The sequence below is a fragment of the Hoplias malabaricus genome, chromosome 2, assembly GCF_029633855.1.
Source record: "Hoplias malabaricus isolate fHopMal1 chromosome 2, fHopMal1.hap1, whole genome shotgun sequence".
NCBI lineage: Eukaryota > Metazoa > Chordata > Actinopteri > Characiformes > Erythrinidae > Hoplias > Hoplias malabaricus.
Window position 1 is genome coordinate 61,487,560 of NC_089801.1, and position 27,996 is coordinate 61,515,555.

Here is a 27,996-nt window from a genome sequence, read left to right on the forward strand (position 1 = left end):
GCGACCCTGAACTGGATAAGCGATTACAGATAATGAATGAATGAATGAATGAATGTTTTGGTGGGATTAATTTCGGAACATTTTTATTTCACGAGCATTTGTATTTGAGGATATTTTTGGTAAGGAATGGATAGTATGTTTCATTTTACCAGAATAGGTTTTATACAAATCTTTCCTTTGTTTTGGTTGGATTAATGTATTTCTTTATTTTAATAAACTGTAAACTATTTCAGTAACTTTTGTTTCAGTGGGGTTCCTTTTAGTGAGGAATATTTACAGAAATATTGGTTCGGGTTTGTTTCAGTATTTGTTTTCCCACCCTAGATACATTTCGGTGATATTTTGTAGTGGATCTGAGGTTACAAATGGATAATTTTGTTCCAAAGATATGTTCCAGTGGATATAATACCACTAGGATTTATTTGTTTCAATGGGATTTGTTGTGTCTAAGAAACATTTTTTTAGTAGGAATCATTTTAACAACATTTTCAGTAATATTTGTTTAGTAAAAATTGGTTCAGTGGGATGTATTTGTTTCTGAAGGATTAGCTTTGTTTCAATGGAACATTTCTGTGGGATCCAATTCCAGATCTGCTTTAGCAGAATTCACATTGGTAATCTTCATGTTGTTGAGCTTCTTCCAGCAGATCACACAGAGAGTCAATCATCCTCTCCAACAGAATGTACACCTGAAACACACACAAACACACACACACACACACACACACACACACAAACACAAAAACATATGCAATTGTATGTAAAGTGTCAATACAGATAAATAGAGAATAACCTTTCACACCCTAAGCGGTAAGTAGGCAGTGTGTAGCTGTGGTGTGGTCAGGGGGAAGTTGCAGTGTCACACTGGCTCAAAAACAGCAGCTTCTGAATTAATCAGGCCGAGCAAAACGCTCATTCTGACTTATGTGGGTCATTGTAATGGACGACTAATAGGGAATGCTTAATGATTTATTTCAACAGAGACAGAGACTGCTGTGGATGATTAAATGGACTATTACATATCTATTACAACTAATAATTTCATAGCTGTTTATCTCTCTCTCTCTCTCTCTCTCACACACACACACACACACACAGGAGGGGAGGGTAACAACATCAGCAAACAACACTAAACCCTTCTGTCAGAAGTCTTGATGCTGTGCCAGTTAAAGCACTGCTGATTTGAGTGTGTGTGTATAAGGGGCTTCATTAGTGGCTGATTAATCACAGTAATACACACTGCATGAACACTGTGTCATTAAGTGTTGCTCATAAAGTGACGGGTGTCAGCAGGGGTTGGTCCTCCTGCTGCTGCAGTACCCTTCTATTCTAAGAAAAAGAAGAGGATTTGATGGCATTCTGCTACGTAAAGGACAGTGAGGTCAAGTGCTGGTGTCAGTAATTAGTTCTGGATCATTAACACAACTCATCCCAGAGGAACTGGACAAAGCTCAATCTCTCCAGAGAACACAGTTCCACTGCTCCACCACCCAGTGCTGGGGGGACTGAGTAAAATCATTTAGCCATATGGTGAATGTGTGTGTGTGTGTTGTTGTTGTGTTCTTGCCTGTTGGTGCAGTGTGTGTGTGTATCGAGGCTGTAGCTGTAGGTGGGTGTTGTCCAGTGTGATGTTGTCGTTCTCTGGGCTGGTTGCAGTAGATGAAGTCTCGCTGCGCATGACTTTACTGTCCTTCTTCCCTTTCTTCTCCTCTTTAGTTTTCTTTTTATCCACGGGTCCACGATCCTACACACACACACACACACACACACATTTAACAATTAATTATTTATTTAAGGTGGAAAGGGGAATTTAAATAAGAGGAAAATTCACAAAAAATAAACATATACAAGCAAGCGCATACACACACACACACATACACACACACAGCACTAGAACACCTGTGCATGTTCATATGTGTGTCTGTGTGTGGGTGTATATGTACGTATGTTTCTGTGTGCATATTCAGTCATGACTGTGACAGTATGTGTGTAGGAGTGTTTGTGTGTGTGTGTATATCTATATGTGTGTGTGTGTGCGCATGAGAGAGAGTGTGTGTGAAGATAGGGTCCAGAGGGTGCGCTACTCTCCGAATGCAGAAGAACAGGTGCACGTTTTCACACTATTACACGACTCCCACTAAACAGACCCCAACGCACCTCTTAGTCACACACACACACACACACACACACACACAGATAGAGAGCGAGAGAGAAAGAGAGGATTTTAAGATCCCTGCAATACTGTAATGTGCCTGTGTATTTTTGTGTTTGCCTCCCCCTGCTGGGCACAAACTCTCATTACAATTCTTCACCCACCTCAGCTGGTTTGTCTTTGACTGCAGGCTTGGGCACACCTTTCTTCTCCTCCTTCTCTTTGGTATTCCCTCCTTTCTTCTCCTCTTTACTAAGGGCTTTATCCATCTTTAATGCCCCCCCTGCAGAAGCATTAAAGATAACATCAACCAAATATCAATGAATAAATCAAAACTTACATCAATACATCTTATGTTACATAGTGCTGTTTTATTTATTACATTTATTTAACCAGGATTAATAATCTCAGGTTTTGCAGATCCAATTTAACACTGCACTACAAGAAGCCCACCACTCAGCTGCAGTTTCTTAACCCTACAGCACTGTCCACTCATTCATTCATTCATTCATTCATTCATCTTGGTCACCCCTGATGACACTAGAAGGTAGGCTGTGTAAACTCGGGTGTGAAATCTGAAGATCGAGTCAGAGGAATAATAGCAGTGGACTCAGGTCGGGCCTGGTCGGATTATTCGTATTTCCATCTGTAATATAACTCTACGCTCAGACATGGATGCTCCTGCATTTACTTTCATGGGATTTCTTATACTTTGGACCAGAGAGATTTGATCTAACTAACTGTGTGTGAAAAAAGCTCATGTGTGTGTATGTGCGCTCACAGCTGTTTTGCTCTTGTGGTGTGTCTCCCCAGTTGTCGTTTTCAGGCAGTCCCAGCGTGTGTCTGAGCCAGAGAGCCTTACTCGCTAACTCATCACACAGCTCCCTCCACAACTGCAGCCTACAGACAGACACACACACACAGCAGGAAAAAGAGCAAAAAACACAGTAAATGCATATGTCCAACATGTTCCACAGTTCATTAGTTCAGTAGTGACATTATAGGATTAGGGTAAGTTCATTCCCAGTGAGTCCGGGTGGGCTCATGACCCACTGCAAGCCTAATCAAGATGAAGCAAGTTCAGGAGATGACTGGAAAGCCAGTATGACACTAGAACTGCTACTGCTTATCACTTGACCGACCAGGTGTAGTGTCATACAAACTGGCAATTTTAAAATCCCTGCCCTTAATACCTGTCAGTGCAGTGTGAGTGGTGTTTTGTAGACTGACCCAATGCAGTGTAGTGTGTGTGGTGTGTTGTAAACTGAAACGATGCAGTGCAGTATCAGTGGTGTGTTATAGACTGACACGATGCAGTGCAGTGTGAGTGGTGTATTATAGACTGACACGATGCAGTGCAGTGTGAGTGGTGTGTTGTAGACTGACCCAATGCAGTGTAGTGTGTGTGGTGTGTTGTAAACTGAAACGATGCAGTGCAGTGTTAGTGGTGTGTTATAGACTGAAACGATGCAGTGCAGTGAGTGGTGTGTTGTAGACTGACGCAATGCAGTGTAGTGTGTGTGGTGTGTTGTAAACTGACACGATGCAGTGCAGTGTGAGTGGTGTGTTGTAGACTGACCCGATGCAGTGCAGTGTGTGTTGTGTTGTAGACTGACCTGATACATTGTAGTGTGAGTTGTGTGTTGTAAACCGACCTGATCCAGTGCAGTATGTGTGTTTGTTGTATACTGACCTGATGCAGTGTGGTGTGGATGGTGTGTTGTAGACTGACCCAATGCAGTGCAGTGAGTGGTATGTTGTAGACTGACCCGATGCAATGCAGTGTGTGTTGTGTTGTAGACTGACCTGATAGAGTGTAGTGTAAGTGGTGTGTTGTAGACTGACCTGATGCAGTGCAATGTGAGTGGTGTGTTGTAGACTGACCTTATGCAGTGCATTGTGTGTTGTGTTACAGACTGACCAGAGCAATGCACTGTGAGTGGTGTGTTGTAGACTTACCCGATGCAGTGTAGTGTGTGTTGTGTAGTAGACTGACCCTATGCAGTGCAATGTGTGTTGTGTAGTAGACTGATCCTATGCAGTGCAGTGTGTGTGGTTTGTTGTAAACTGACCCGATGCAGTGCGGTGTGGATGGTGTGTTGTAGACTGACCAGATGCAGTGCAGTGTGACTGGTGTGTTATAGACTCACCCGATGCAGTGCAGTGTGAGTGGTGTATTGTAGACTGACCCAATGCAGTTCAGTGTGTGTTGTGGTGTAGGCTAACCTGATACAGTGTAGTGTGAGTGGTGTGTTGTAGATTGACCCAATGCAGTGCAGTGTGTGTTGTGGTGTAGACTGACCTGATAAAGTGTAGTGTGAGTGGTGTGTTGTAGGCTGACCCAATGCAGTGCAGTGTGTGTTGTGGTGTAGACTGACCTGATACAGTGTAGTGTGAGTGGTGTGTTGTAGACTGACCCAATGCACTGCAGTGTGAGTGGTGGGGATGGAGACTGCTGTTGATGGAGCTGATGGATGAGTATGTTGTACTGTCTCAGAGCTTCTTCCCTGCTCAGTACATCTGTCTCTGAATCTGTGTCTTCCTGTGGCAGGGCGAGCACCGCCTGGTGGAGAGAAGCAGCACGTACACACACCCGAGTTCAAAATACAATCAAATTTAAGCCATGTTCAGGGTCTATATTTATTATTATTTTAAATTACTTATTCATCTTTACAATTAAAACTTCACAGAGTTCCATTACATTCAATACTTAATCAGCACACACACACACACACACACACACACACACACACACACACACAGTAGCTACCGCACACCTGTCGGAGATGATCCATGGACAAATCCCAGGCTGGATAATCTAACAGTGCAACTTCATCCTCTGACCCAGAGATCTGAGATTTTTGAGTCTGCTCCCATAGCCTCTTCAGTGCCTCCACTGGCTCATGGTGGTAGTGCAGCTGGAAAAGAAATGCACGTATACATAAACACAGTCAGTTATTATATAATTATTAGAACACAAAACAGACAAGGTTAACTTTTGATCAATTACACAAATCAGCATGAGAGAGAGAGAGCGAGAGAGGGAGAGAGAAAGAAAGAGAGACAGCGAGAGCGAGAGAGAGTGAGTGAGTGAGTGAGTGAGTGAGTGAGTGAGTGAGTGAGTGAGTGAGTGAGTGAGTGAGTGAGTGAGTGTGTGTGTGTGTGTGTGTGTGTGTGTGTGTGTGTGTGTGTGTGTGTGTGTATGTGCGTGTGGGCAGATGTCTAGATAGAGTACAGAATGAACAGAAACATGTTCTTTCGTGAATACAGGCTGGAGGAGCTTCCCAAAGGACTTCTGAAATGTTCTGGCCTAAATTACATTCCTGATCCTATTAGTCTACTAATGGAACACACTGAACACAACCTGCAGTTGTGTGTGTGTGTGTGTGTGTGTGTGTGTGCACATTTGAAAGACAGAGTATGTGAGCTAGAGAGTTGGCATGCCTGAGAGGCTGTGCCATTGATAAAGCTGGAGTAGGTGAATTGCCTTTTGTCTGTTTTGTTATATATCCTGAAGTACTCTTTTCATCCCGATAGCAGTCTGTAAACAAAATGCTCTGAGGACATTAAAAAATTATTCAATTTCTGTATAAGCCTTAGGACTGTAAAACCCCGTCCAGTCATTTCAGTCAGACCAACATGACAATGTATTACTTGCCTGTCTTCTACATCACCCACAGAGCCGCTCTGATCATCCTGCTAAATTCAGGGGGTGGGGCTATTTCAGTTCATTTTTTTAATTGGCTTATATTTACTAGTTCTTTAAAAACCACATACTCCAGCAATTTTTCACAACTGAACACAGTTCTTGGTCTTAATGAAATGCCCATGACCTGCTTGTTCAAAATACCACAAGGATAAAACCCCATAGCAGCATTCTCCCCCTGTCTAAACAGCCCTGTCCACAACACCCTCTTTCAGCACCTGTTCCACTCACTGTTCACCCTGACCCTGAGCGCACAGCAGTGAGGAGCGAGGAGCAGTAGCTCAGTTTTTGCTTGGATCTTTCTTCCTCATTCTCGTTTTCTCAATTTTTATTCAGTGCTCTTATTTCTCCGCCCTTGTTGTGTCTGTTTTGCTGAGTTTAACCTTGTCTTTGTGCTCTCATATAAATGTGGGTCCAGCGCTGTGATTGGACAGATTCAGACAAGGGGCGGGGCAACGCTAAAGTCTCTACAATTGACATCAGAAGCGGAGCAGAATCAGAACAGCTGGGTTTTTTTTTTTTTTTTTCTTAGACAGAGTGGCCTTGTGTCACAACCTCCACAGTGGGTGGGCTCTAGATCAACATATTAATGTGCTAAAGCTCTGAACATGTGATTTTTACATAACCCACATTGACAAGGGTTTTATAGGGCTTTTCTAGCAGAACATTTTCCAGAGAATCACAAACCATCCAACAGTTCATTTTCTTCCTACAGGCCACTTTGTCCATCAGTTACCACAAAGCATCCTGGTCCAGTCTGTCCCCAGGTAAACCTTATCTATGTGAAAGAAAAGAAAATAAGACTCATCAGGCAAAGCCATTTTCCTCAATCGCACCAAGGTCCGGTTCTGATGCTCACATGTCCATTATCGATGATTTGGACAGAGGACAGGGCATCGTATGTGTCTCTCTCTCTTGCTTTGTCTCTTACTCATTGTTCTGCTGACTGAGAGACCCACACAAGCCTCGGGGTTTAGAGACAGACAGAAAAGATCCAAACTGACCTTGTTAAATGTCCCTGATCATAACCGTTACTCATTTTTCAGGCGATTTAATTACAGCTTGACAGGTACTGCGATGGAAAGGGAACTGGATGTGTAACCAGAAGGTTGCTGGTTCGATCCCCAGAGCTGGCAGGTCATGACTGAAGTGCCCTTGAGCAAGGCACTGAACCCCCAACTGCTCCCCAGGCACAGTGACTAGGGCTGCCCACTGCTCTGGGCATGTGTGCTCACTGTCCCCTAGTGTTCACTAGTGTGTGTAAATGTGTTTCACTGCACCGATTGGGTTAAATACATAGAAAAAACTCCTCTGAGTGCAAACACCATGTCCAATAAAGTGATTCTAATTCTAACTGACTTATTCCATCTTTAGTGTTTTAGTTTCTCATTGTACACGGTGGTGCAATTTGCCTTGTGGGGACCTGGGTCTTTATACCACTTAATCAAACACGAATACCATTGACACCCTGTGCTTGGGCATGGACTATACATTAATGTTGTGATGTGTTTTGTGGGGACCTACGTTAGGGTTGTTGTTGTAGAAGTGTTCTTCCTCTGTGGTGTAGAGATGGGCTGGAGAGCCAGGCCTTTCTGGAGTGTGGACATTACGCAATATCTCATACACCACAGACCTGCACAAGGACACTGTTGCTCGCTGCTCCAGTTCCAGCTACAACACACATAAACACTACAGTATGGAACTAGCCTGTTGTAATCAAAATCCACATCTCCTGTTACTTCCAGTAATATTACACTTTTTTGAACATTTTGAATGAATCAGTGGCTCCGCCGTCAAATTCCAGTCCCGTTAGTACCATAACACTGGAACGGTAATTTTATCAGGGGTTATGTCTAGCACAGACTTGTTCAATATCAATTGCAAAAAGACTTGCAGACTGATCCCTAACCAAAATAAACTGACTAGAAATGATACCTAATCAATAAGATATCTAATCAAAATAAGGGTTTTGGAGTCTTTAAGATGATCGTCATTGTTTATCAAGCAGAAGGAAAAAGCCAATCCAGATCTTTAAGTTAATTTAATTATTCATGAGTTTGTTTATTGAAAAAATGACCCCACAATCGCTTCCTGTCTCTCTCTCTCTCACACACACACACACACACACACACACACACACCTCCAGAGCTGCTCTCTGCTCAGCCAGTTTGTCGTGGTGCAGAGCCACTCCCCTCATTGTGACCTGAAGTGATGCTCCGCCTAAGAGCACTGGGTGTGTGTGGACCTGCCAAACCTCGCTCACAATCCCAGGGTAAACACTCTTAAAGGTGAACAAGATCCTCTCTGTATCACCTGGCAGTATCACCGCTGAGAGAGAGAGAGAGAGAGAGAGAGAGAGAGAGAGAGAGAGAGAGAGAGAGAGAAAGAAAGATGGAGAGAGGGGAGAGAGAGAGAGAGAGAGAGAGAGAGAGAGAGAGAGAGAGAGAGAGAGATGAAGAGGGAAAGAGAAAGGGGAGAAAGATAAAGAGAGAGAAAGAGGGAGAGAGAGGGAGGAAGAGGAAGAGAGAGAGGAAGAAAGATGGAGAGGGGGAAGTGAGAGAGAGAGAGAGAGAGAGAGGGAGAGAGAGAGACAGAGAGAGGGAGGGAGACAGAGAAAAAGGGAGTGGGAGAGGGAGGTAGAGAGAGAGAGAGAGGTAGAGAGAGAGAGAGAGAGAGAGAGAGAGAGAGAGAGAGAGGGAGAGAGAGAGAGTGGCAGATTTAAATGCAACTGTTACAGTAGGAGTGTTGAGTGTTCCCGTGCAGATGTTGCAGTAGTAGTGTGGAGTGTGTAGATGTTACAGTAGGAGTGTGGAGTGTGTAGATGTTGAAGTAGTAGTGTGGAGTGTACCCGTGTAGATGTTACATTAGGAGTGTGGAGTGTATTGATGTTACGGTAGGAGTGTGGAGTGTATTGATGTTACGGTAGAAGTGTGGAGTGTATTGATGTTACGGTAGGAGTGTGGAGTGTACCCGTGTAGATGTTACAGTAGGAGTGTGGAGTGTACCTGTGGAGGTGTTGAAGTAAAAGTGCTGAGTGTATGGGTGTGACATGGCCTCAGTGAAACTGTGTGGTCGTTCAAGTCTCTGCCAGCTGTAATAGATGGCTGTGCTGCCCTCGTTCTTCAGCTCCAGGTGAGAACATGCACTTTTTCCGACTACAGCCTCAAACGACAATCGGGCAGACATACCCACCTCTCCCTGAGACACACACACACACACACACACATAAACAAGTTACAAGATGTGCTACAAGCCTTTATTCTTTGGGAAATACATTAGGATGTGCTTAGATGATCCTAACACCTGATGTGACACACCCACACACACACACACACACACATGCACACACGCACACACCCACACACATGCACACACGCACACCACACCTGGTGAGAGGTAGCACTACCATTCCAGCGTGCGAGTTCACCACAAATCCTTAGTGCAGGAATCAGCTCCACATCCAGCATGACATCATCATAACACGCCAAGGGGTCCCTTCAAATTGACACAAACAATTCTGCGGAATCAGACGGTATGCCTCTCATTATATTTGATAATATACTGTATAATCAATGCAACACTGCTACTCCTTGTTGACCTGCTAGGGAGCAATTAGAAATGAATAGTTTAAGAGTCCCTTCTTGGAAAAGCAGTTCACACCTCTCCACAAGTGATACAGTAGTGTCATGGCATGTCATAGGAGAGACACTGGTCTACTCTAGCACAGCCCCAGCCTCCTAGACACTAAGGATCTCTGAAAGCAAAAAGGGATGTCTCTGGAGAGGGAAAATCCAACCAGGGGTTATTATGCCCTGTCAAGGTGAATCAACATAGAGACTTAGTGTGGCTTTGCCTTTAAGCATGGGAATGCCTTGCACACAGAAACCCAAAATCGCAATCCCTAGACAACCACAAAATCCCTAGACAACCACAGGTTCAGGTTTGCTCAGTTAGGAGAGCAATCACTTACAGTGTCGAGCTGACCTGACTCACACCATCTCTGTCAAGTTGGTCGTCTCTTGTGATTGTGCATTCTGGTGCCGCAGGAACCCCTCGCTTAAAGGCAATACTAATCATTTACTCATGGTTGGAGTTTCCCCTCAATAGAGGAGTACATTTTGGGCTTCCTCAGTGTCCAGGGAACTGAATATGTGATGGCACTAGAAGAACTGTGTTTTGCTGATGACCAAGAAGGAATACATAAATTAATAAAACAAAACTGTGTTATGAATCCTACTCATTCTCTTTGTACTCGCTCGCCATACTCTCTTCTTCCTCTTCCTCCTGTTCTTTATCGTCAAGCAGAGTAGAGCGCTCCACTGACACAGAAGTCAAAGGCCGACAGGAACCCACAACCTCCAAGCCATCCATATCCTGAGTAAGAAAGAGACATGTTCAAACTCACTAGAGTATTGTCGATAACATTAATATTTGGTGAGAACTAGATGCTATTGTGTGCTAACAGTATCTTGTGCTCTGTGGATAGTAGGTATCAGTGGACTGTCATTTTCCACCCCAGGAAAGACCTGGTCCTTCTGGAACATTTGAATAACATTTGAACCAAAATGTTTGGCCAAACATTAAATAAAACATGTTTCAGTTTTCTGGATATCATCCTCCTTTTCACGTTTGGACAATGCCAGTAAATAATCTGGGAACCAGACTGAATGAGAGAAGCTATGTGTCCTCAGCCTCTCCTCAGTTCTTATGACTTGTGATTCAGTCAGGAGGGGCACAGCTCCTCATATAATACCCTGATTAAAGTGATAGTTGTTGATTTGGGAGGCTCTGAGCTGGGGTCAGAAGCTGTGGAGGGGTGTCTGACTGAATAACGCACTGATTAAAATTATAATGGTTCATTTTAGAGGTTCTGTGGTGGCAAGTGGTTGAAGTGGTACTTGGTCGAATAATGCTTTGATTACAGTGATAATGGTTGAGGTTTGAGTTGGGGTCAGGTGCTGGGGGGTGTTGTATGTGTGTGTGTGTGTGTGGGGGGGGGGGCATGTCTGGTGAGGGAACCCTGCTGAAATAATGAATAGCTCATAGAGAAGAGACCTGCTCCAACTTGAATGGAACAAAGAAAAAAAAAGGACAAGCAGTTCACCATAGAACACAAAGTACAACTCCCCTCCACTCACCACACACACACACACACACACACACACACACACACACACACACACACAGAGAGAGAGAGAGAGAGAGAGAGAGAGAGAGAGAAAGAAAGAAAAACTCATAAATAATAAGCATGTGTCAAGTGCACAGGACTGATACACACTGAAATGTGTAAATGCAGACTTGCCAAAGCATCTCCACTGCAGTGTTTCCTTTATCTTCATAATATTTTAAGGACTATAAATAGGCTTTATATTATTTATTTGTTATTTTATATTTATTTAAAATATTTATTATACAAATATTTTATTTATAAATTTATAAAAATATATAAAATAATATTTCTTTTATATATTTGGAGGATTACTTATTTGTTCATCATATACAGCCATTATAATAAAAAATTCAAACATTCTCCCTTGCTTTTCTGTCGCTTTATGGTAACTGCACGTATGGCAGTGAAGAATGTATCGGTCGCTGCATCCGTTATGAGCTCCATCAGGATCAGGAAAGCACTGCAGAAGCATGTGATGGATTTGTTCTGTTCTTGGGGACAATACTGTGCCCAAAATATGCGTGAATTTTGGTTTAGATGATTTACAGATGGTGTTTTCGATGTTAGCGACTGTGATCATAGCGGTTTAATGATTGATTTTTAATATTTACAAAATAAAATTACAATAAAAAATTTAAATTCAGTTTTTAATAAAATATAAAGGACAAAAAGAGGGATACCGCTACTGACACTTGGACAAATACTTTTGTGGGACCCCCAAGTGCTCAAACACACAGACACACACATGCGCACACACACACACACACACAAACAGCATGTGCATAACCATTGTCTTACTCTAACTTTAATCCAAACCCTAACCACGTACTAATAATGACCCTAATTCTATGTCTAACCCTAGCCCTAAGCCTAATTTGACATGTGATATTCTGGGGACAGACGGATGGTACTGACTGTCTCTCATTTTTTGTTTAGTCGGCCACTCTCTTCTATTGAGCAGGGTACTGCTCTCTTTCTTTTTCCATAGCTCAGTGTTCTGCTCTCTACAGTTTGGTGTGCATTACTCTCTCTCTCTCTCTCTTTCACTCTCTCATTCTCTCCTTGTTTTCTCTCTCTTTTTCTCTCTCCTTGGTGCTACCAATGTTAACATCCAGTTGAGAAAATATCAGTAAAAGAAAATATCTGGACAGAATAGAGTCCTAGAAGATTGAAAGTTGTCTGTCAGCCACTTCTCTCCGTCTCTCACTTTCCTCCTTACTCCAATGTACAGTGCGATGTTCTGAGCACTGTACCCTTTCCAATGTTAAATGATCTCTCTCTTTCTCTGTCTGCATGTGTGTGTGTGTGTGTGTGTGTGTGCCACATACATTCCGTCTGCAAGTCACAATGCATCAGAACACCCTGTAACAGTCGCTTAACCAAGTCCCTGAACCAAGAGAGAGAGACAGTGTGTGTGTGTGTATGTGTGTGTGTGTGTGTGTGTGTTTATCACAGAAGGTTAAGTGAAGTGAAATGTTACATCATGGGTTCGGTGTATGTATCTGATTGTGTTTTTTTTTTTTGGGGTAGATCTGTGTGTGCGTGTGTGTGTGTGTGTGTGTGTGTGTGTGTGTGTGTGTGTGTGTGTGTGCCTGTGTGTTAGTGGGGATTTTGGCATGACCGCTGCAGTTGCTGAAAGTGCTAAGTGGTGTTAATGAGCAGAGGTGATGCGCGCTGCTGTGGGCACAGTGTGTGATCAGCGCTGCGCTTGACTTCCACAGAACATTGATGAATGTGTTTGTGATGATTACCAAATGATATTAATGAATAAATAAATACATAGTGTAAATGTCAGTGTGTTTATGTATTATTCTGGTCCAGGAACAGATCGAGATAAACCAGGTGGCTGTAGAGGTACAGAGCTAATCAGACTGGGGACATTTAACAGCTCTCACACACCAGTGTAGACACAGGCAACATCACAGCGCCATGAGACCAGCTCAGCACCCTGTACCACTGACACATGTTTAGGTTCAAACTTCACTGTGTGTGTGTGTGTGTGTGTGTGTATGTGTTACCGGCTGGTTGTAGTCCATTTCTCTCAGTATGTCTCTGAGTTCATGTTGCCGATATTGTAGGTGCTCACTCTGACTCCAGGCTCTACTTATTGAGCGGTCAGACTGCACATTACCTGTGTACGTACACACAAACACACACACACACACACATGAGTTCGTAATACACACAAAAACTGTACCCACAAATCATAGTGTGAAAAAAACACAAAAACAGCCAAACATGCAACACAGCTTTCTCTCATCCACAGCACAATAATTCACATCTTTTCCTTTTGCGTGCTGTCTCTGTTTACATTGACTGAAATTTTGTGGTTTAATTACTCATGAAATCACAGCTCAAACCAAACCAAGATCTTTACATTGATTTATTTTTTCTGTCAAAACCAGTAGTTATCATATAAATAATAATTAACAGAGCCCTGTTTTGTCTCACTGTGACCAGTGGTGGACAAAGTACACAAGCCATGAGTCTAGTGTCTTTCTAGTGCAATTGTAATGTAATTGCAGTGCAGTGCTTTTACAGCACTGTACTGATATTGGAAGGGAGGGAGTGGTTTCCTTCCCTCCTCCAAAAGATACATAGTGCAGTTTCTGCAGTGCTGAGCCGAGAGTAGCAATGGTTTAAAGGTTTCGTCTACATAGTTGCAGAGCATAGTTTGAGTGATTTCTGCAATTCTGAGACACCTGTTTCTTAAACAGGATGTGGTTTTGTTTTTCTGACTTTTTGCCCAATATTCGTATTTGTGTTTTGGACTCGTTGATTCCTATGTACTGATTTTTGGGTTTTGGAATATTTCTTCTGGTTTTGACCTCTCTTCACGTATTGTGTTTAATAAACCACCAATTGACTCTCGCCCTCAGTGAGTGATTTGCGCCATCTACAGATCTGTAAACTGTGTTTATGAATGAATAGTAGTTACTGATGACTAAAATACAACCAAATACTAAACCGTACAAATCATTTTGTTAATTCAAAATGGTTCTAAGAACTGAAAGTGATCACTTACAGTCTCGAATGTATAAAACAGTCTTTTTTAGGCTTTGGTATTAGTGTTTATAGGCGGAGAAACATTTTCACTTGCTTTAGTGCGGCGACTATGCTTGTTCGTCTCCTAGAAACGGTGCTGCTTTGTGTCGCATGGAGAGCTGTGCAGAGTAGGGAGATTTGTTCAGACACGTTATGGTTTTATTCACACATGAACCAAAAGGAACGGCAGATTTTCAAAATGTAGTGGAGTACAAAGTAAGATATTTGACTTTGAAATGTAGTGGAGTAAAAGTAAAAAGTTGCCCAAAATGGAAAAACTTCAGTAAAGTACAGATACACAACTTGTCGATGTAGTGTCTTTTGGTGCTTCTCCACTGCATGGTACATACATGGCTCTACTCCCTTTTCCATAATCTACTCCCTGCCAGTCTCTGTAAACCACGACAATGGCAGCGGTATAATTTAGTTATGTTATTTACACATTGTGTATTGGAGTATGGAATTGTTGTTGTTTGGGACTGAACACAGCTCTGTCATCGGTTCAGACAGATCAGTAGAGTTTGTTCCTTCCTTGCTGCACTGTTTACATTAATCCTGTACTGTGAAACCAGACAATCGCTACACAATATGGCACCCATGGGAAAAAAATCTGTGATTTTTCCTCTTGTCACTAATGTGTCCCTAGTTACCATTGCTATGTTATACAAGCTGCCAAAGTTGTGTTAATGTACCTGCAATTAGTGATTAGCACAGAGAATTTATTCATTTACACTGATTAAATGTGCATTGTGCAATGTGTGTGTGAGTGTGAGTGTACCCGATTCCAGACGTGTACTGCGTGGCTGTGAGACGTGTGTAATGGGTTGTGGTTTGCCTCTCTCAGTTTGTGTCAGTGTGACCGTGATGCCGCTCAATTCATCACCGAAACGCTGTGGAACACTCCAGAACTCACTACCCACACGATGGCCCTGAGATACACAGAGGGAGATACATAGAGGGAGAGAGAGAGAGAGAGAGAGAGAGAGAGAGAGAGAGAGAGAGAGAGAGAGAGAGAGAGAGAGAGGGGGGAGCAGGTGTTAGAGTATGAACATGAAAGTGTTCTCTGATTAGAGCTTTAATGACACTGTCCTCAGGCCTACAGTGAGAGAGACTCAAACTAAATACTCTATATTAACAGTCTCCATTCCCTGATCATTCACTGGGTACAACCAAGACACTGAGGGCCAGGACAGAGCCTCTTACGTCAGGTCTCCAGCACATACAGGACACACTTTTTCTCAAACACCACAGAGTACTGTGGAAAATCAGACACCACCCTTCATGTCCAATTCTGTAGGTATTCTTGAGGAGATTAGAGAGAAAACACACTTTCAAGAGAAAGAAAGAAAGAAAGAAAGAAAGAAAGAAAGAAAAAGAATGATAGAAAAAAGAGGGTAAGAGAAAGGGAACATAAAGAGAAGAGTAAAAGAAAGAAAAATAAACAAATGAAAGTAAAAAATAAAGACAAAGAAAGAAAATTTTAATTTAATTTAATAAAAAATAATGAAACTGTGGGGCGGCACGTTGGCGCAGCAGGTAGTGTCTCAGTCACACAGCTCCAGGGACCTGGAGGTTGTGGGTTCGAGTCCCGCTCCGGTGGCTGGCTGTGAGGAGTTTGGTGTTTTCTCCCCCGTGTCCATGTGGGTTTCCTCCAGGTGTTCCGGTATGTGTGTTTGTGTGTGTGTGTGTGTGTTGCCCTGTGAAGGACTGGCGCCCCCTCTAGGGTATATCCCTGCCTTGCGCCCAATAAATCTTTGTAGGCTCCGGACCCACCGCGACCCTGAACTGGCTGGTTACAGATGAATGAATGAATGAAAAGGTGAAGGACACGGCGAAAGAGAAAGAACATATTATATATATAAGGTGAAGAGACGGAAAAGAAACAGAGAGAAAGAACACAAGAACGGTATATATTGAAATAAGAATGAGTGAGAGAGCAAGTGAGAGAGAGAGAGAGAGAGAGAGAGAGAGAGAGAGAGAGAGAGAGATAATCACATGTCCAGGGTGGAGGGTGGGCAACCCTCGGCTGATGATGTCTCTCTGCTCCTGAATCTGTCTGAAAGCGCTGGACTGGGTCATTAGCAGATCCTCCACCGGCTTCTGCAGCAGCTCTGCAAACAGCGCACACAGGAAAGGCAGAGAATTCTGGGATTGTCATCCTACTTCACACCATACACTTTGACTAGACAGAGTTACTGTCAGAACAAATCCTCATATCTCCTCATAGCGCCAAACAGTAAATATAGAGGAGATATACAGAAAGACACTTCTTCTGTAATCCAGTCTCCTGACTAAGGGCTTACAGGCCGCCTCATGTAACCAGGCACTGCTTAGTTCACAGTGGGGGTTGCACACCAACCGGTCTTGGAGTGATTCACCCTGCTGTGTGTGTGGACCTGTGATGTGGAGCTCCTCACACTCCCATGAACAGGCAAATCGTTGTGTAGGAGACTCACACACACTCTGAGAGGAGGGATTACCCTGGGCTTTGGTAATCAGGTGCACCCTGACTCATTACTTACTGTGTCTACATCTCCAAATAGGGCTGTGAAGCCTATAGAACACAGGCAGGATGATCGGTAGGTTGCACAATCTACATCCTCCAGCCCCCAGGGTCTAACAGCTTTATGCAACTGCACTGAGATGAGGCTGTTTCATCAGTGTATGTGGGCTTTGGTGTTTATTCTCACCTCCTGAGCCTTCGTAAGGATCTGGGCTCTGACTGAGCCCGGTATCACGACTGAGCTAAGGCCTTCCTGCAGGAGCAGGATTTTATGGTCCCTGGGGCAAAAACATGACAAGGGTGTGCCGACATTTACCCTGCTATTGCTACATGGCTAATGGTTAAAAGTACAGTTGAAGTTGTGGAAGTGTATTAGCTCAAAGCTAATGTGTTCCTAATAGAAAACACAGCACTGTTGATCATGGCCAAATGCTACAGATGCATGTGCAAACCTTATTACCCCAGGCCCATAGACCACAACTGTATAAATAGCAACATAAGGAGTCCAATAACAACGTTAGGGGTTCTAATCACCATGCTCAGAATGTCACTGCTGCACCATTTAAGGTGAACAAGATTATAAACAAGTTGTTGGTGAATGAGAGGGAGCTCTTGAGTAGCTCATTCTCAGAAGCAGTGGCCACATCATCATTACATCATTGCTTCAGTCCCCGGTGATGCGTCAGCCAGGAGTCCTAGATGGGTAGATGGTTTGACCCCTTCCCTCAGCGGGTTCTGTAAGAGTCCTGGATATTCAGAGCAAGGGGTTGTTAAGTGCGCAAGATGTGGTAGAGAGGGGCATTAGGGAACATGGGGGTATAGAGGGGCATTTACAACTTGTGTAACCTTGACATAGTTTCTTAATCAAAATATAAATACACAAAGCCTTATTAATGAACCCATTGTTATTAAGCTTCCTATTCATACACAATGACTTTGAGCCGTATTACTGCTTTCTACTGTCTGTATTTCAAATGCACATCACATGCCTGCGCAGTGGCAGTCGGAAACTCACGAGAGATGAAGTCCTGCTGCCTGCGCCTCTCGGCCATGTGGTAATTCCAGTGCTTGAGAGCGTTGCCCTGAAGATCCCACCCACTCTTTGGGACAGATTTAGTCTTCTCGTCCTTCCTCTGTCCTCCAGTCTCCAGAGAGCTATGAGTCTTCTGGTCAGGAATTCGCTTCACCAGCTGTGAGAGGGATGACAGTAACACCCGTGTTTGAATGTCAGTAAGGACATTGTGTTTTGGAGGATCTGTACTGAGAAGAAACTACATGAGTAACACTTTCCTGAACATGGTTTGAATCTGATTTTAGCCAAATGTGAGATTAGAGCTGTGGGTATACTACACGACTTTAAAGTCAGAGCAGTCGTCTTTGTAATTCTTCCACTAATCTTCTGCAAGCTCTTCAGCCTGGTCAGCCCTACCCAGGATCATTGGGCACAAGGCAGGAGGTAATAATAAGCTGTGAAAATTAATCCAGTTCATGAGTGAGAGCATCTCACCTCCATCTCTCCTCTGACTTCCATCTCCCTTCTGAAATCCTCCAGACTTCCCAGAATGCTATGGGGCAGGACCATGCCTTCGGCGTCAAAGCGCGGGCCTCCAGGACCTTGTAAATGGTGGAAGATAATTCAGTAAGTGTCACATTCTCAATTCAGAGATGGCTCAGCATGTACACGGCCCAAACAGAGGTTACCTCCATAATAAACACAATACTTCCAATGGGCTGAAGGTTAAGAGACTACCTGTGTAATCCAGTGGCTGTGGTGCTGCATCCTGGGGGAGGGGTCTTGCCACCGTCACAGTCACACCTTTCCTGACCTCACTGTGGGGGCGTGTTTTACGGACAAACACATGGGTCGTTGCACGGGGCTTCTGGGAATCTTTTGGAGGCTGAGGGGCTCGCAGCTGTGTATACACAGGAAAGAGATAAATAAACATAGATAGAGTTAAGGAGAAAAACACACACACCATTTCAAAATAGTGTTTATGAATCAAGAATAGTTCCCCACATCCAATTATTTATGTATTAAAATAGATAAAGTAAGAATTGGTGCACGTCTGCCTGATGCGTGTAAAACAAACCTGACCCAAGCTGACACACAAGCGGTCAGCTACAAAAGCAGCAATGAACTAGATCCATACACTTAAGCACCTTCTTATCAAGGCCATTTCACAGAAGCGGCACAGACCATAACAAAAGTGATACATGCACTGAAAGTCTGATTAATTTCTATATAACAAGAACGTATGCCCTGTTGCTCTGTGCAGAACGTCTCAAATAAAAAAGTCACTCAGACCTCAGGACTGAAATCAAGGGAAGGGTTGCCACTCTGCAGACCATGAAGAACCTCAAGGAGCAAGACCTGAAAGCACTGTTCTAGTCTGAGTGGTATGGTCTCTCCTTACCTTCTCCAGATGTTCAGGTCTGATGGCCAGGGCCTGGATGTCCTCTCCTTTCAGAGTGGAAGTGCTGCTCTGTTCCTCACACAAGGTGGAGGAGGACTCCTCCAACAGCTTCCCTCGCTTTTTATCTAAAACAACATTAGGTGAGAAGAGAAGAGACACGGTGAATTATTATGTCTGACATACTTAGGGAACTGGAGTGAAACATTTGTCTACACTTAATGATAAAATAGCAAACACAACTATTTGAGCATGTTTTTCTTTGGCTGGACATTGTTGAGGTCAGCCATATTTGAGGTCAGTCAGGAGGGGGGTGGGATCTGTTTACTTGTGCTGTGGCCATTGTATTCCATTAGAGAAGAGTTGGCATTGACTTGGTGCTCATATTGTGATTGCTAAGCTGTTAATGTTACTGTTATTTACATCATGGACTGAATGACATTTGACAAATGACTGAAAATCACTGGCAACCACGTAATACACGAGAAACAGGAGTGAATACACACTTCCAGCCACTCCAGCAGTGCCCATATTGAATTCATGATCTGGATCTTGTGGACAACAACCCACCAAAGCCCATCAATCAACACAAAAGAAAATGCGTCATGTTTCTGTGGACAACAGGAAGTATCTCTCCTCCATCTGGGTGGTGAACACGAACACACACACACACACACACACACAACACAGAGTTTCAAGCAGCCATCTCAGCCCCCAGGGAGCAGCTGGGAGTTATGTGGTGTATCCAGCTGTGGTGTATAGTGTTGTGCTGGACAATCTATCATTTACTAAATATTATCACAGTAATAGCTTATGCAATACTCTTGATGAAGTAGTGCAAAATGCACATTAGTTATCCTTGTTGCTCTTACACACTGTGGTTTTGTTCAGCTGAAAGAGTGACAGGGAAACATATTCAAATTAGTTTCAGTTTTGGGTCCATTTCCAAGGCTGAATTGCCGCTAACAGGCCTTCAGTAAGAGTTTACTGTGAAAAGTATAGCATCAAAACTGTGCTAAAAGTTCTGTAGAAGAAGAAAGAAAAAAGAAATAAAAGAACCGTGAAGTGAATGTGTAATAAATATCATTTAACTGCATGTTCACTTCTTCAAAGAGGAGATATCCTTTGTCTTTTCCACAAGAGAACACAGTTCTGGAGTCTCAGTGAAACGTCTGTTACCTGCTTTAATCAAAATAGCATTAGGCTCAAAACCCCAGAGCAGCCTTCTCCCCCCTGTTTGAACAGCAATGCTCAGAACGACTGATTCCAGTTCTTGTTGAGAATGAGACTCAGTGTAAACACATCTTTCATCTTTTTTCTCTTTTTGTCTTGCTGTGTTTGTTTTACTCTTTTTAACCTTTATCTATGAGATGCAGCACAAAATCAGAATTGATTTCACATAGAGTTGGTTGGTAGGAGCTCCAGATCCTCAAACTAATGTTCTAATATAATCAAAAAAAGTGATTTTTTTTTAAATAATGTCATATTTGAGCTCCACACAGAGGGATGTCAAGGAGGGCAGCATTAGAGACAAGGTATTAGTACAGCTTGGTAAAAGATTTCAGAAAGACCCAGAATAATTAATCATTCATTCATTCATTCATTATCTGTAATCGCTTATCCAGTTCAGGGTCAAGGTGGGTCCAGAGCCTACTTGGAATCATTGGGTGCAAGGCAGGAATACACCCTGAATACGCCAGACCTTCACAGGGCAACACACACAGACACACACACACACACACATACACACAACCTATGGACACTTTTGAATCGCCAATCCACCTACCAACGTTTTTGGACCATGGGAGGAAACAGGAACACCTGAAGGAAACCCATAGTCTCATATCCCTCCAGTCTCCTGGAGCAGGACTCAAACCCACAAACCTCCAGGTACCTGGAGCTGTGTGACTGCGACACTACCTGCTGCATCACCGTGCCGCCCCCAGAATATATATATATATATATATATATATATATATTATGGGTGAGGTGCATTTTACTGGGCCGCTTATTAAAATGACAGAGTACTTGGGAAATTGGGATGAATTAATCAGTTAATATTATGGTGTGCCCTATCTGATACAGGGTAGGGTTTAAGCCCAGAACCATTTTAGTGCTTTCTTTTCTGAGAAAGGAACTGCTCACGTTTCTGTTCATACTTTTATTAAACATTTAATTTCGTGTCCTAGTCTTTGTTTGTCCTGAACACAGAATAAATGCAGAAATTCTAGATACTGATGAACCTGGATAGGCCATAGATAAGCTGATATGCTACCTCACCATCACAGCCAAATGTCCATGTCTTACAGCTTTGTTCATTTCTGACAGATCTCCAGTAGAGGTTTCTGCTGGCAGCGAGGAGAGCCATGACTAACGCATGAAGAATGCGCTTTCTCCTCAGCTTTGCACTGCAGCGAGTAGGTGAACAGAGCAGAAAGCAAAAGGCTGAATTCCAACCAGCACCCAGCACCGCATGCTCTCTCTCTCTTCCGCTTTCATTTCAGCCGAGCAGAAACGAGGAGAGAAGCACAAATGCCTGGCAGTCGAGGACAGGCGCTCCAGATGCTGTTGAAGGACAACAACACATTCACAGTCAGAAGCTGCCAAAGCATAAAGAGCATGGGAGTGATTATTTTCAATGCTTGATCAAACTGCAGTTTTTTCGACATCCTTAATGTACCTTAAAGTCATATTATAAACACTTATACCATCTGAATATGTATAACTCCCTAGTTACTGAGCCAAATCAGACCAAACTGCTCTGTATGAATTCCAAAACTGAGTTTGGTATTGTATTAACTGTGAGTTCCCCAGGAGAAACCTAACCCAGGGCATTCTCAGGGGTACCGAATGTAACAGCATTTGAGCTGGAAAACGAAAACGTACTGTATATAACTGTGAACATTAATGAGTTCCTCCTGACCACGTTGACCCTGGCCTTTCTGCCCCCTGAGAAACTGAGCCGACATACATAAACTGTAGTCACTGGGACATCCACCTCTATATGTACCTCCATCCTTCCTCATTACTCCACAGGCTGACTGCCGTTACCATGGCAACACCCTTTTCCTTTACTTAATGCTTTCTACCTATTCACTGAGCCTTCTTTTGTTGATGTCAAAGCATCACCGTAGCCAGAGAGAGAGAGAGAGAGAGAGAGAGAGAGAGAGAGAGAGAAAACCCAGGGACACTGAGACCACTGAACAATCCACAGAGCTGTGGGGTCCTAATGGATATATGACAACACAAGACAATGGCAGTTACTAAGCAACATAATTTACTAAGCATGTCATGCCTCTATATAAACACTTTTTTTTATCACCATTCCACCTTGTTTTTCAATAAGTAGGCTCCTCATAGGACCAACAGAGTGTTGGTATCACTAAGTATCAGACTTAGTGCTGCAGTGACAGTCATGTGGTGGTGGCGGCATGTTACTGTGTGCAGCGCAGGTCTCTGAAACTTGTGTTATTTCCAAATAGACGAAGTTGGATGCGAGTACTTGTGGCAGTGGGGGCTGTAACAGACAGCCACATGGACCATGGGGCCCCAGGTTTGGCTTCAGACAGCACATAGAGTCCAAGGCACAGTGGGTGGAGAGCGTTCTGCCACCTGCTCCTTGATGTCTAGCCACTGTCTGTAGCCAGAGCTGGGGTTATGTGGTCCACAGGACTCTGCGTCCAAGTCACTTCCCTCCTCTAAGTGGACCCCACCTCCTCCTCTGTTTTCCCTTTAGGGTGAGATGCCAAAAGCTGCTTCTGATCTAGAGACAGAAGCACGCTGTTTTTACCCATGTAACAGTAGGTAAAATCCTCAAATAATGGGAAAATCCTGGTCATGAACTTGGGTGTAGCTCAAATATTCAGCGGCTCAGAGTTTCAGGGTCTTTAAGAGTTACGACAATGAGGTTTTAAGAAACCAAGACCGTGGAAGACACTGCCGATATAGAGATGTTAATGAGAATCCTGTCAGTGGTCAGTCAAACACATGAGTGTCCCAATTCTGAGGACAGTGACCCTACTCTCACAGAGCTGGGCACACAGCAGCACCGGCTCTGAACACCTACCAGTGAAAGGTCATTCCATTCCTGACACTGGGCAGCGAAATTCTCCCAGTCCAGGTAATATTCATCAGAACTACTAGGGAACGACAGGCAACGGCAGAAAAGATGAAGTATAGTGGAGCAAGAGAAGGACAGAGTCACTTTTTCACAAGATATATGAAGAGTCTTCATCTAAGATGAATGATCTCTGTTCACAGGGCTCTGGGTCAAACCAGGCTCAGTCCAGAGAGAAGGAACACAAGTCTGAACAGTGTGTTATGAAAGAGGATGAATATCAAGTGCAGTTAAAGTAAGACTTTAGAAGGTTCATAGACATTGCGATCGTGTTCCCTGACCCTAGAGTGGTAAAAGAAGTAATAATTAATTAAAACAAATAACAATGAAACTGTAATTCTGCTAGATGGTCTTGCACGGCTGCAAGGAAACAAAAAAAGACAAAAATGGTATAGTACACAACCCAAAAGGCGACACAAGTAATGGTCTAAGAATGACATTCTGGAGCAGCAGGTCCCCTTTAAGCTAAATTAAGCATTAGGCTAATGCTCACTGAAATAACACCTAGTACCTCGGCACTAAAAAGCAGGCACACCAGAATAAGAGAAACAATCTTGAAGGAATGCTAATAATTAAACATGATTCTCAGTCTCTGTTGATCTTAGAATAAAAAAAGTCATTGAGAACAGAACAGACCTGTGAGAGCAAATGAATAGAAGTGATGAGAACAGCATGGGCATTTCAGGCGGATTTGGCCATCCAGGGAAGACAGGCTGTTCTGTCACTGAAAACCCAGAGAGGACTTTCCAGCAGATCTCCCCACGGCGCTGGAGGGACTGCTGTTATTTAGTACCATGTGTGCTGTCCACGTTTCACCGTATCAGATGTTTATGTCACAAGGGTGCCGCTGCTCTGCTCGAGTTACCACAGATCCACTGATACTCAAAATGTGGTTACCCCTGGCGAAAAGGAAGTCTGACCTGAGAGGGACACACAAACACCTGTGGACAGTGTCACACAATCTCACCTGTGACCATTACATCTACCGAAATGTGTGTTTGTACTGTGGGAGGAAAGCGTAGCACCCAGAGGGAACCCACACAGACACAGGGAGAACACATTCCTCACTGAGAGTAACGCCAGGAGAGGATCCCACTCAGGTCCCCGAGACCCTGAAGTTCAGTGACAGTGACCCATGGCCAAGGCCCTGAACAAATCACAAAAGCTTTATCGGAGGTGGAATGAGGAACAGATCAGCAAGTTGTGTTTGTTTGTAATGCAAATTACACAATTTCAAATGATTAATACCAACCTTCTCTGTTCTCTTTTTTTCTTGTGTGTGACTAATTGTTTTCTAGTAATTTTTTAATTTCTCTCTGCGGTTATTTGTCACTGGTGTAATGTAATTGTTCCAATAAAGCCCTGCTGAACGGGACACTGTTGAGTGTGTGGGTGAACGGAGAGAAGATATGGATGAAAATATGAAGAAAGCTGGTCCAGGGGTTCATCCAATACCCCCCGCAGAGTGACCCTACAAACTAAGGGTTTCTCATTACACCTGCAGCCTCATCTCCCCACCTCCCTGCCTTTGACACCAAGAATGGCTTAATGGATGATTACAGTTTGTTCCCAAACCATCTGGGATAATCAGAGACATATCAACACACAAACACACACAAACGTGTGTTCCATTAAGAACACAGTGAACCGTCATGGAAAGACTGGGTCACAGTGTCTCACACACACTGAGGTACAGTCATTCCCCCCTGTATCTTACCACAATGTTACAGAAGGAAAGTTTACTAGGTCAGTAGTGTAAATAGGTCAGACTTGCCATAAATCATAATCATGCCGTCATCTCTTTCTTGCCAGACCAATTGTAAACCCATCCCAAATCTCTGACCAGGTACAAGTTTGATTCAAAATGGCCTTGAATAGGCCTTTCATTTCCAGCTTTTAACAGCCTAATCAAGGACATTTCTATTGATCCCCACACCCTTTTAATTGTAATTAGCCGGTTGTATAAAATACTTTTATAATTGGCCTGTTTTGACATGTTCTCCCTAATCATTAGTCATTGTTGGTTCCATCCTTTAGTGAGGTCTCTTCTAATCGCACAGTTTCACCAAGCTGCTCCGGAGAAGGATGGCACATGACTCCTTTTTCACATGTAAAACCCTGCTGCTGCATTGAACTGACACCATCATTATGCCACTGGAGGTCAGCACATTTGGAGGAGAACATCAACTGGGTTGGGGGCTGCACTGAGGGATGGGTGGCAGGGAGGACCACCCTAAACCCTCCCCTCATTTTACACACAGCTTGACATGCCATGTTGTGAAATATATCAGCACAGCAGAGTAGTGCCAGCTTGCCTTGTGAGCCACGTCAACGCTGATTAAAAATATTACTCAAAAGAAAATATAACTATGCACACTTGGATTCCTAGCCCTAAATATCTAAAGCATCACCTGGGATCAAAGCACACATTCATCCTCTACAGCCATTCAGGGTGAGGAGGAGTTTCTCAGGGAGATGGTTGTAATATTTCACATATCTCATCATCGATATACCAAACCCACCGAGCACGCCTTGCCCATACCAAGCCTTTGCTGACGGGTTTCTTCTGGGGCAGTGTAGAGTACGAGGCCTCAGTGTAGAGTCACAGTGTGCATACTCATAAATCATTAACTAACTATCTATCTGTAGGGGCATCCAAACCCCAGTTAAACCGGCTAGCTTCTCTACCACTCTGCTACTAATGCCACTTTCTCCACATTGCCATAGAAATGCCATTGTCACTCATTCTCAGATGTGACCTGCCTTTACAGTTTGGCACACCATAAATATATATTTAATATAAGACAATAGCAAATATTTTTCTTGCCGCATATCTTTACGATTACCTACATTTACATTACATTTTTTATGAACTTAAAAGTGAGTGGTCTTAGTGGGGACTTTGGAATTATAGTGTGACTATGGCTACATGCAATATAACTCCCAACCAACTCCAGCAACCAGAATATCATCGTCATATACAGGACGCTAGTCCCCGCTAAGTCATAAATACACAGGTATAAATGCACATATAAACCTTAGCCTATTTAATATGCCAGTTACACATTCTGTTACCTGAACTGCTTCAAGAGCAACTAGGGCAAGTGTTGCACCAGTCAAAAACCAAAAGTGTTATACAAGATATTCAACACCTGCTATTGACGTACTAAATTATCAAATGGCCCACAAACTGCCAAGCGACTATTTGCCTGTGTTTTGGAGGGAAAATGGGTCAAACCACTCCAGGAAGTTAATTACGCTCCATCCAGTCACTCTGGCAGGTCCGGGCAATTTACTGAACAGTCAGCTGCCATTTTAGTGGCTCTAGCTAACAACTGTTGCTTTTCCCAGAGAGATTTGGTCCAGGACTAAGCAGGAAATTAGTTTGCTGCTGTGTAGTAAACCGGATTACAATGGAATATCACCAGTTTGATTTCTGCATGATTAAACCATTAATATGTAAATCAGGCATAAGAGACTGTGGTTCTGTGCGTGATGATTGTCCTGCTCCAGCAGACCTGATTCTGCCCTTCAATTTATCTGCAGATTTAGTTTAGATAAGTGAGAGCAAAGAAAAATAATAAACTGTGCTGGGCTCCATCCCTCGGTTCCCCACCACAGATGTAAACAAAGTAATTTATATTAATTCTGCAGAAACTGCTTGAATCTGGTCGATGTGTAGTAAGTGAAATGTGGTGTTGGGACACAGTAAGAACATTTCTGCTAAGGTTAAGAAAACAAAAACTATAGGTAGATAAATACATAGATAAATAAATGCTTAAAACGCAGTATCAGATCTTAAGAGAAAGTTCCCTCAGTTTAACAATGTGTCCCCTCAGTTAGTTCAAACACTTCACTTGGTTTAACAGTGTGTGTTCCTTCATATTCATCAATAGTTCACCCAGTTTAACATGTTTAACAATGTGTTCCATCACCTTCATAAACAGCTCCCTCAGTTTACTCTCCAGTTCCCGCTTTATATTACTGTTTTCTCAGTTAAACAGTCTAATTCCCTCAATATAAACTTTTCCCTCGGTTTACTATCCAACTGCCTCTGTATAATAGATAAATTGTTCCCGAAGATTAGTCAGAGAGAATGAGGCTTTATTCTGGAGAGGCTTCGTTAATGTCAGGGAACAATGTATTAAACTGAGGGCCTGATATTATGCTGAGAGAATGATATTATGAATCTAGTGAATGCTTTATTAAACTGCCTGAGCGTTTTAAGTGTCTATATATATATTGGATATTTATGTCTGTTAGGTACCCTGTAAACCTCATTACTCACAAAGAGATTAACGTTACTGTGAATATTATGCCAGTAGAAGGACAGGGTGGTTAGGACATGCTGGTAAAGGACAGGTTGGTTAGGGCAGGAAGGTTAAGGGCAGGCTGCTAAAGGACAGGTTGGTAAAGAACATGCTGGTAAAGGACAGGTTTTTAAGACATGGTGGTTAAGGACATGGTGGTAAGACAGGATGATAAAGGACAGTGTGGTAAAGGACAGGCTGGTTAGGACAGGAAAGTTAAGGATAGGTTATTAGGCCCATTCAGTGTCAATACAGAATTAATGCAAACATACCGAGAGGAGAGCGGGGTCTCAGCTCCTTCTTAGCCGTTTTCACAGGTGGTTTTACCGGACTCGCCATGCTTATAAAATATAACCAGTCTGTACCAATCAGAGTTCACGTTAAGCCTTTCAAAGACAGCAAGTACACAAGCAAACTCCTGAGACTGCCTTATCTACGTCTCCAAACAAAACTGTCCGGCTGCGGTATAATAAAAACACACAAAATCAGACTACTCCTCCGCATCGCAAAAACAAACCGAATAAAATATTTAAAAAAGCAAGTAAAAGTATATAAACAGGGCCCCGCCGAGTAGCCTCTTCT

At 43.2% G+C, this 27,996-nt stretch overlaps 1 protein-coding gene across 1 annotated transcript; it reads right to left on the reverse strand.

Moving 5' to 3' along the window:
- mycbpap (mycbp associated protein) lies at positions 1–27,992 on the reverse strand. Its single transcript, XM_066661613.1, has 19 exons — positions 27,687–27,992; positions 18,991–19,115; positions 18,327–18,489; positions 18,084–18,190; positions 17,592–17,766; positions 16,069–16,184; positions 14,852–15,002; positions 13,047–13,159; positions 10,096–10,232; positions 9,245–9,353; positions 8,864–9,056; positions 7,999–8,186; positions 7,383–7,529; positions 4,930–5,070; positions 4,570–4,715; positions 2,934–3,052; positions 2,317–2,435; positions 1,568–1,744; positions 1–689 (listed from the first exon to the last, which is right to left on the reverse strand). Exons 1-19 carry the CDS (start codon positions 27,751–27,753, stop codon positions 597–599), a joined length of 2,586 nt encoding a protein of 861 aa, XP_066517710.1. The 5' UTR covers positions 27,754–27,992; the 3' UTR covers positions 1–596.
- Between the last annotated feature and the right edge of the window lie 4 nt (positions 27,993–27,996).

Excerpts from the sequence above, each read along its gene's own strand:
- mycbpap (XM_066661613.1), bottom strand. The coding sequence starts at position 27,753 with ATGGCGAGTCCGGTAAAACCACCTGTGAAAACGGCTAAGAAGGAGCTG. Across the intron at positions 19,116-27,686 it reads GAGACCCCGCTCTCCTCTCG|ATAAAAAGCGAGGGAAGCTG; the intron begins GTATGTTTGCAT and ends ATGTTGTTTTAG. Across the intron at positions 10,233-13,046 it reads AAATGGACTACAACCAGCCG|GATATGGATGGCTTGGAGGT; the intron begins GTAACACATACA and ends TTTCTTACTCAG.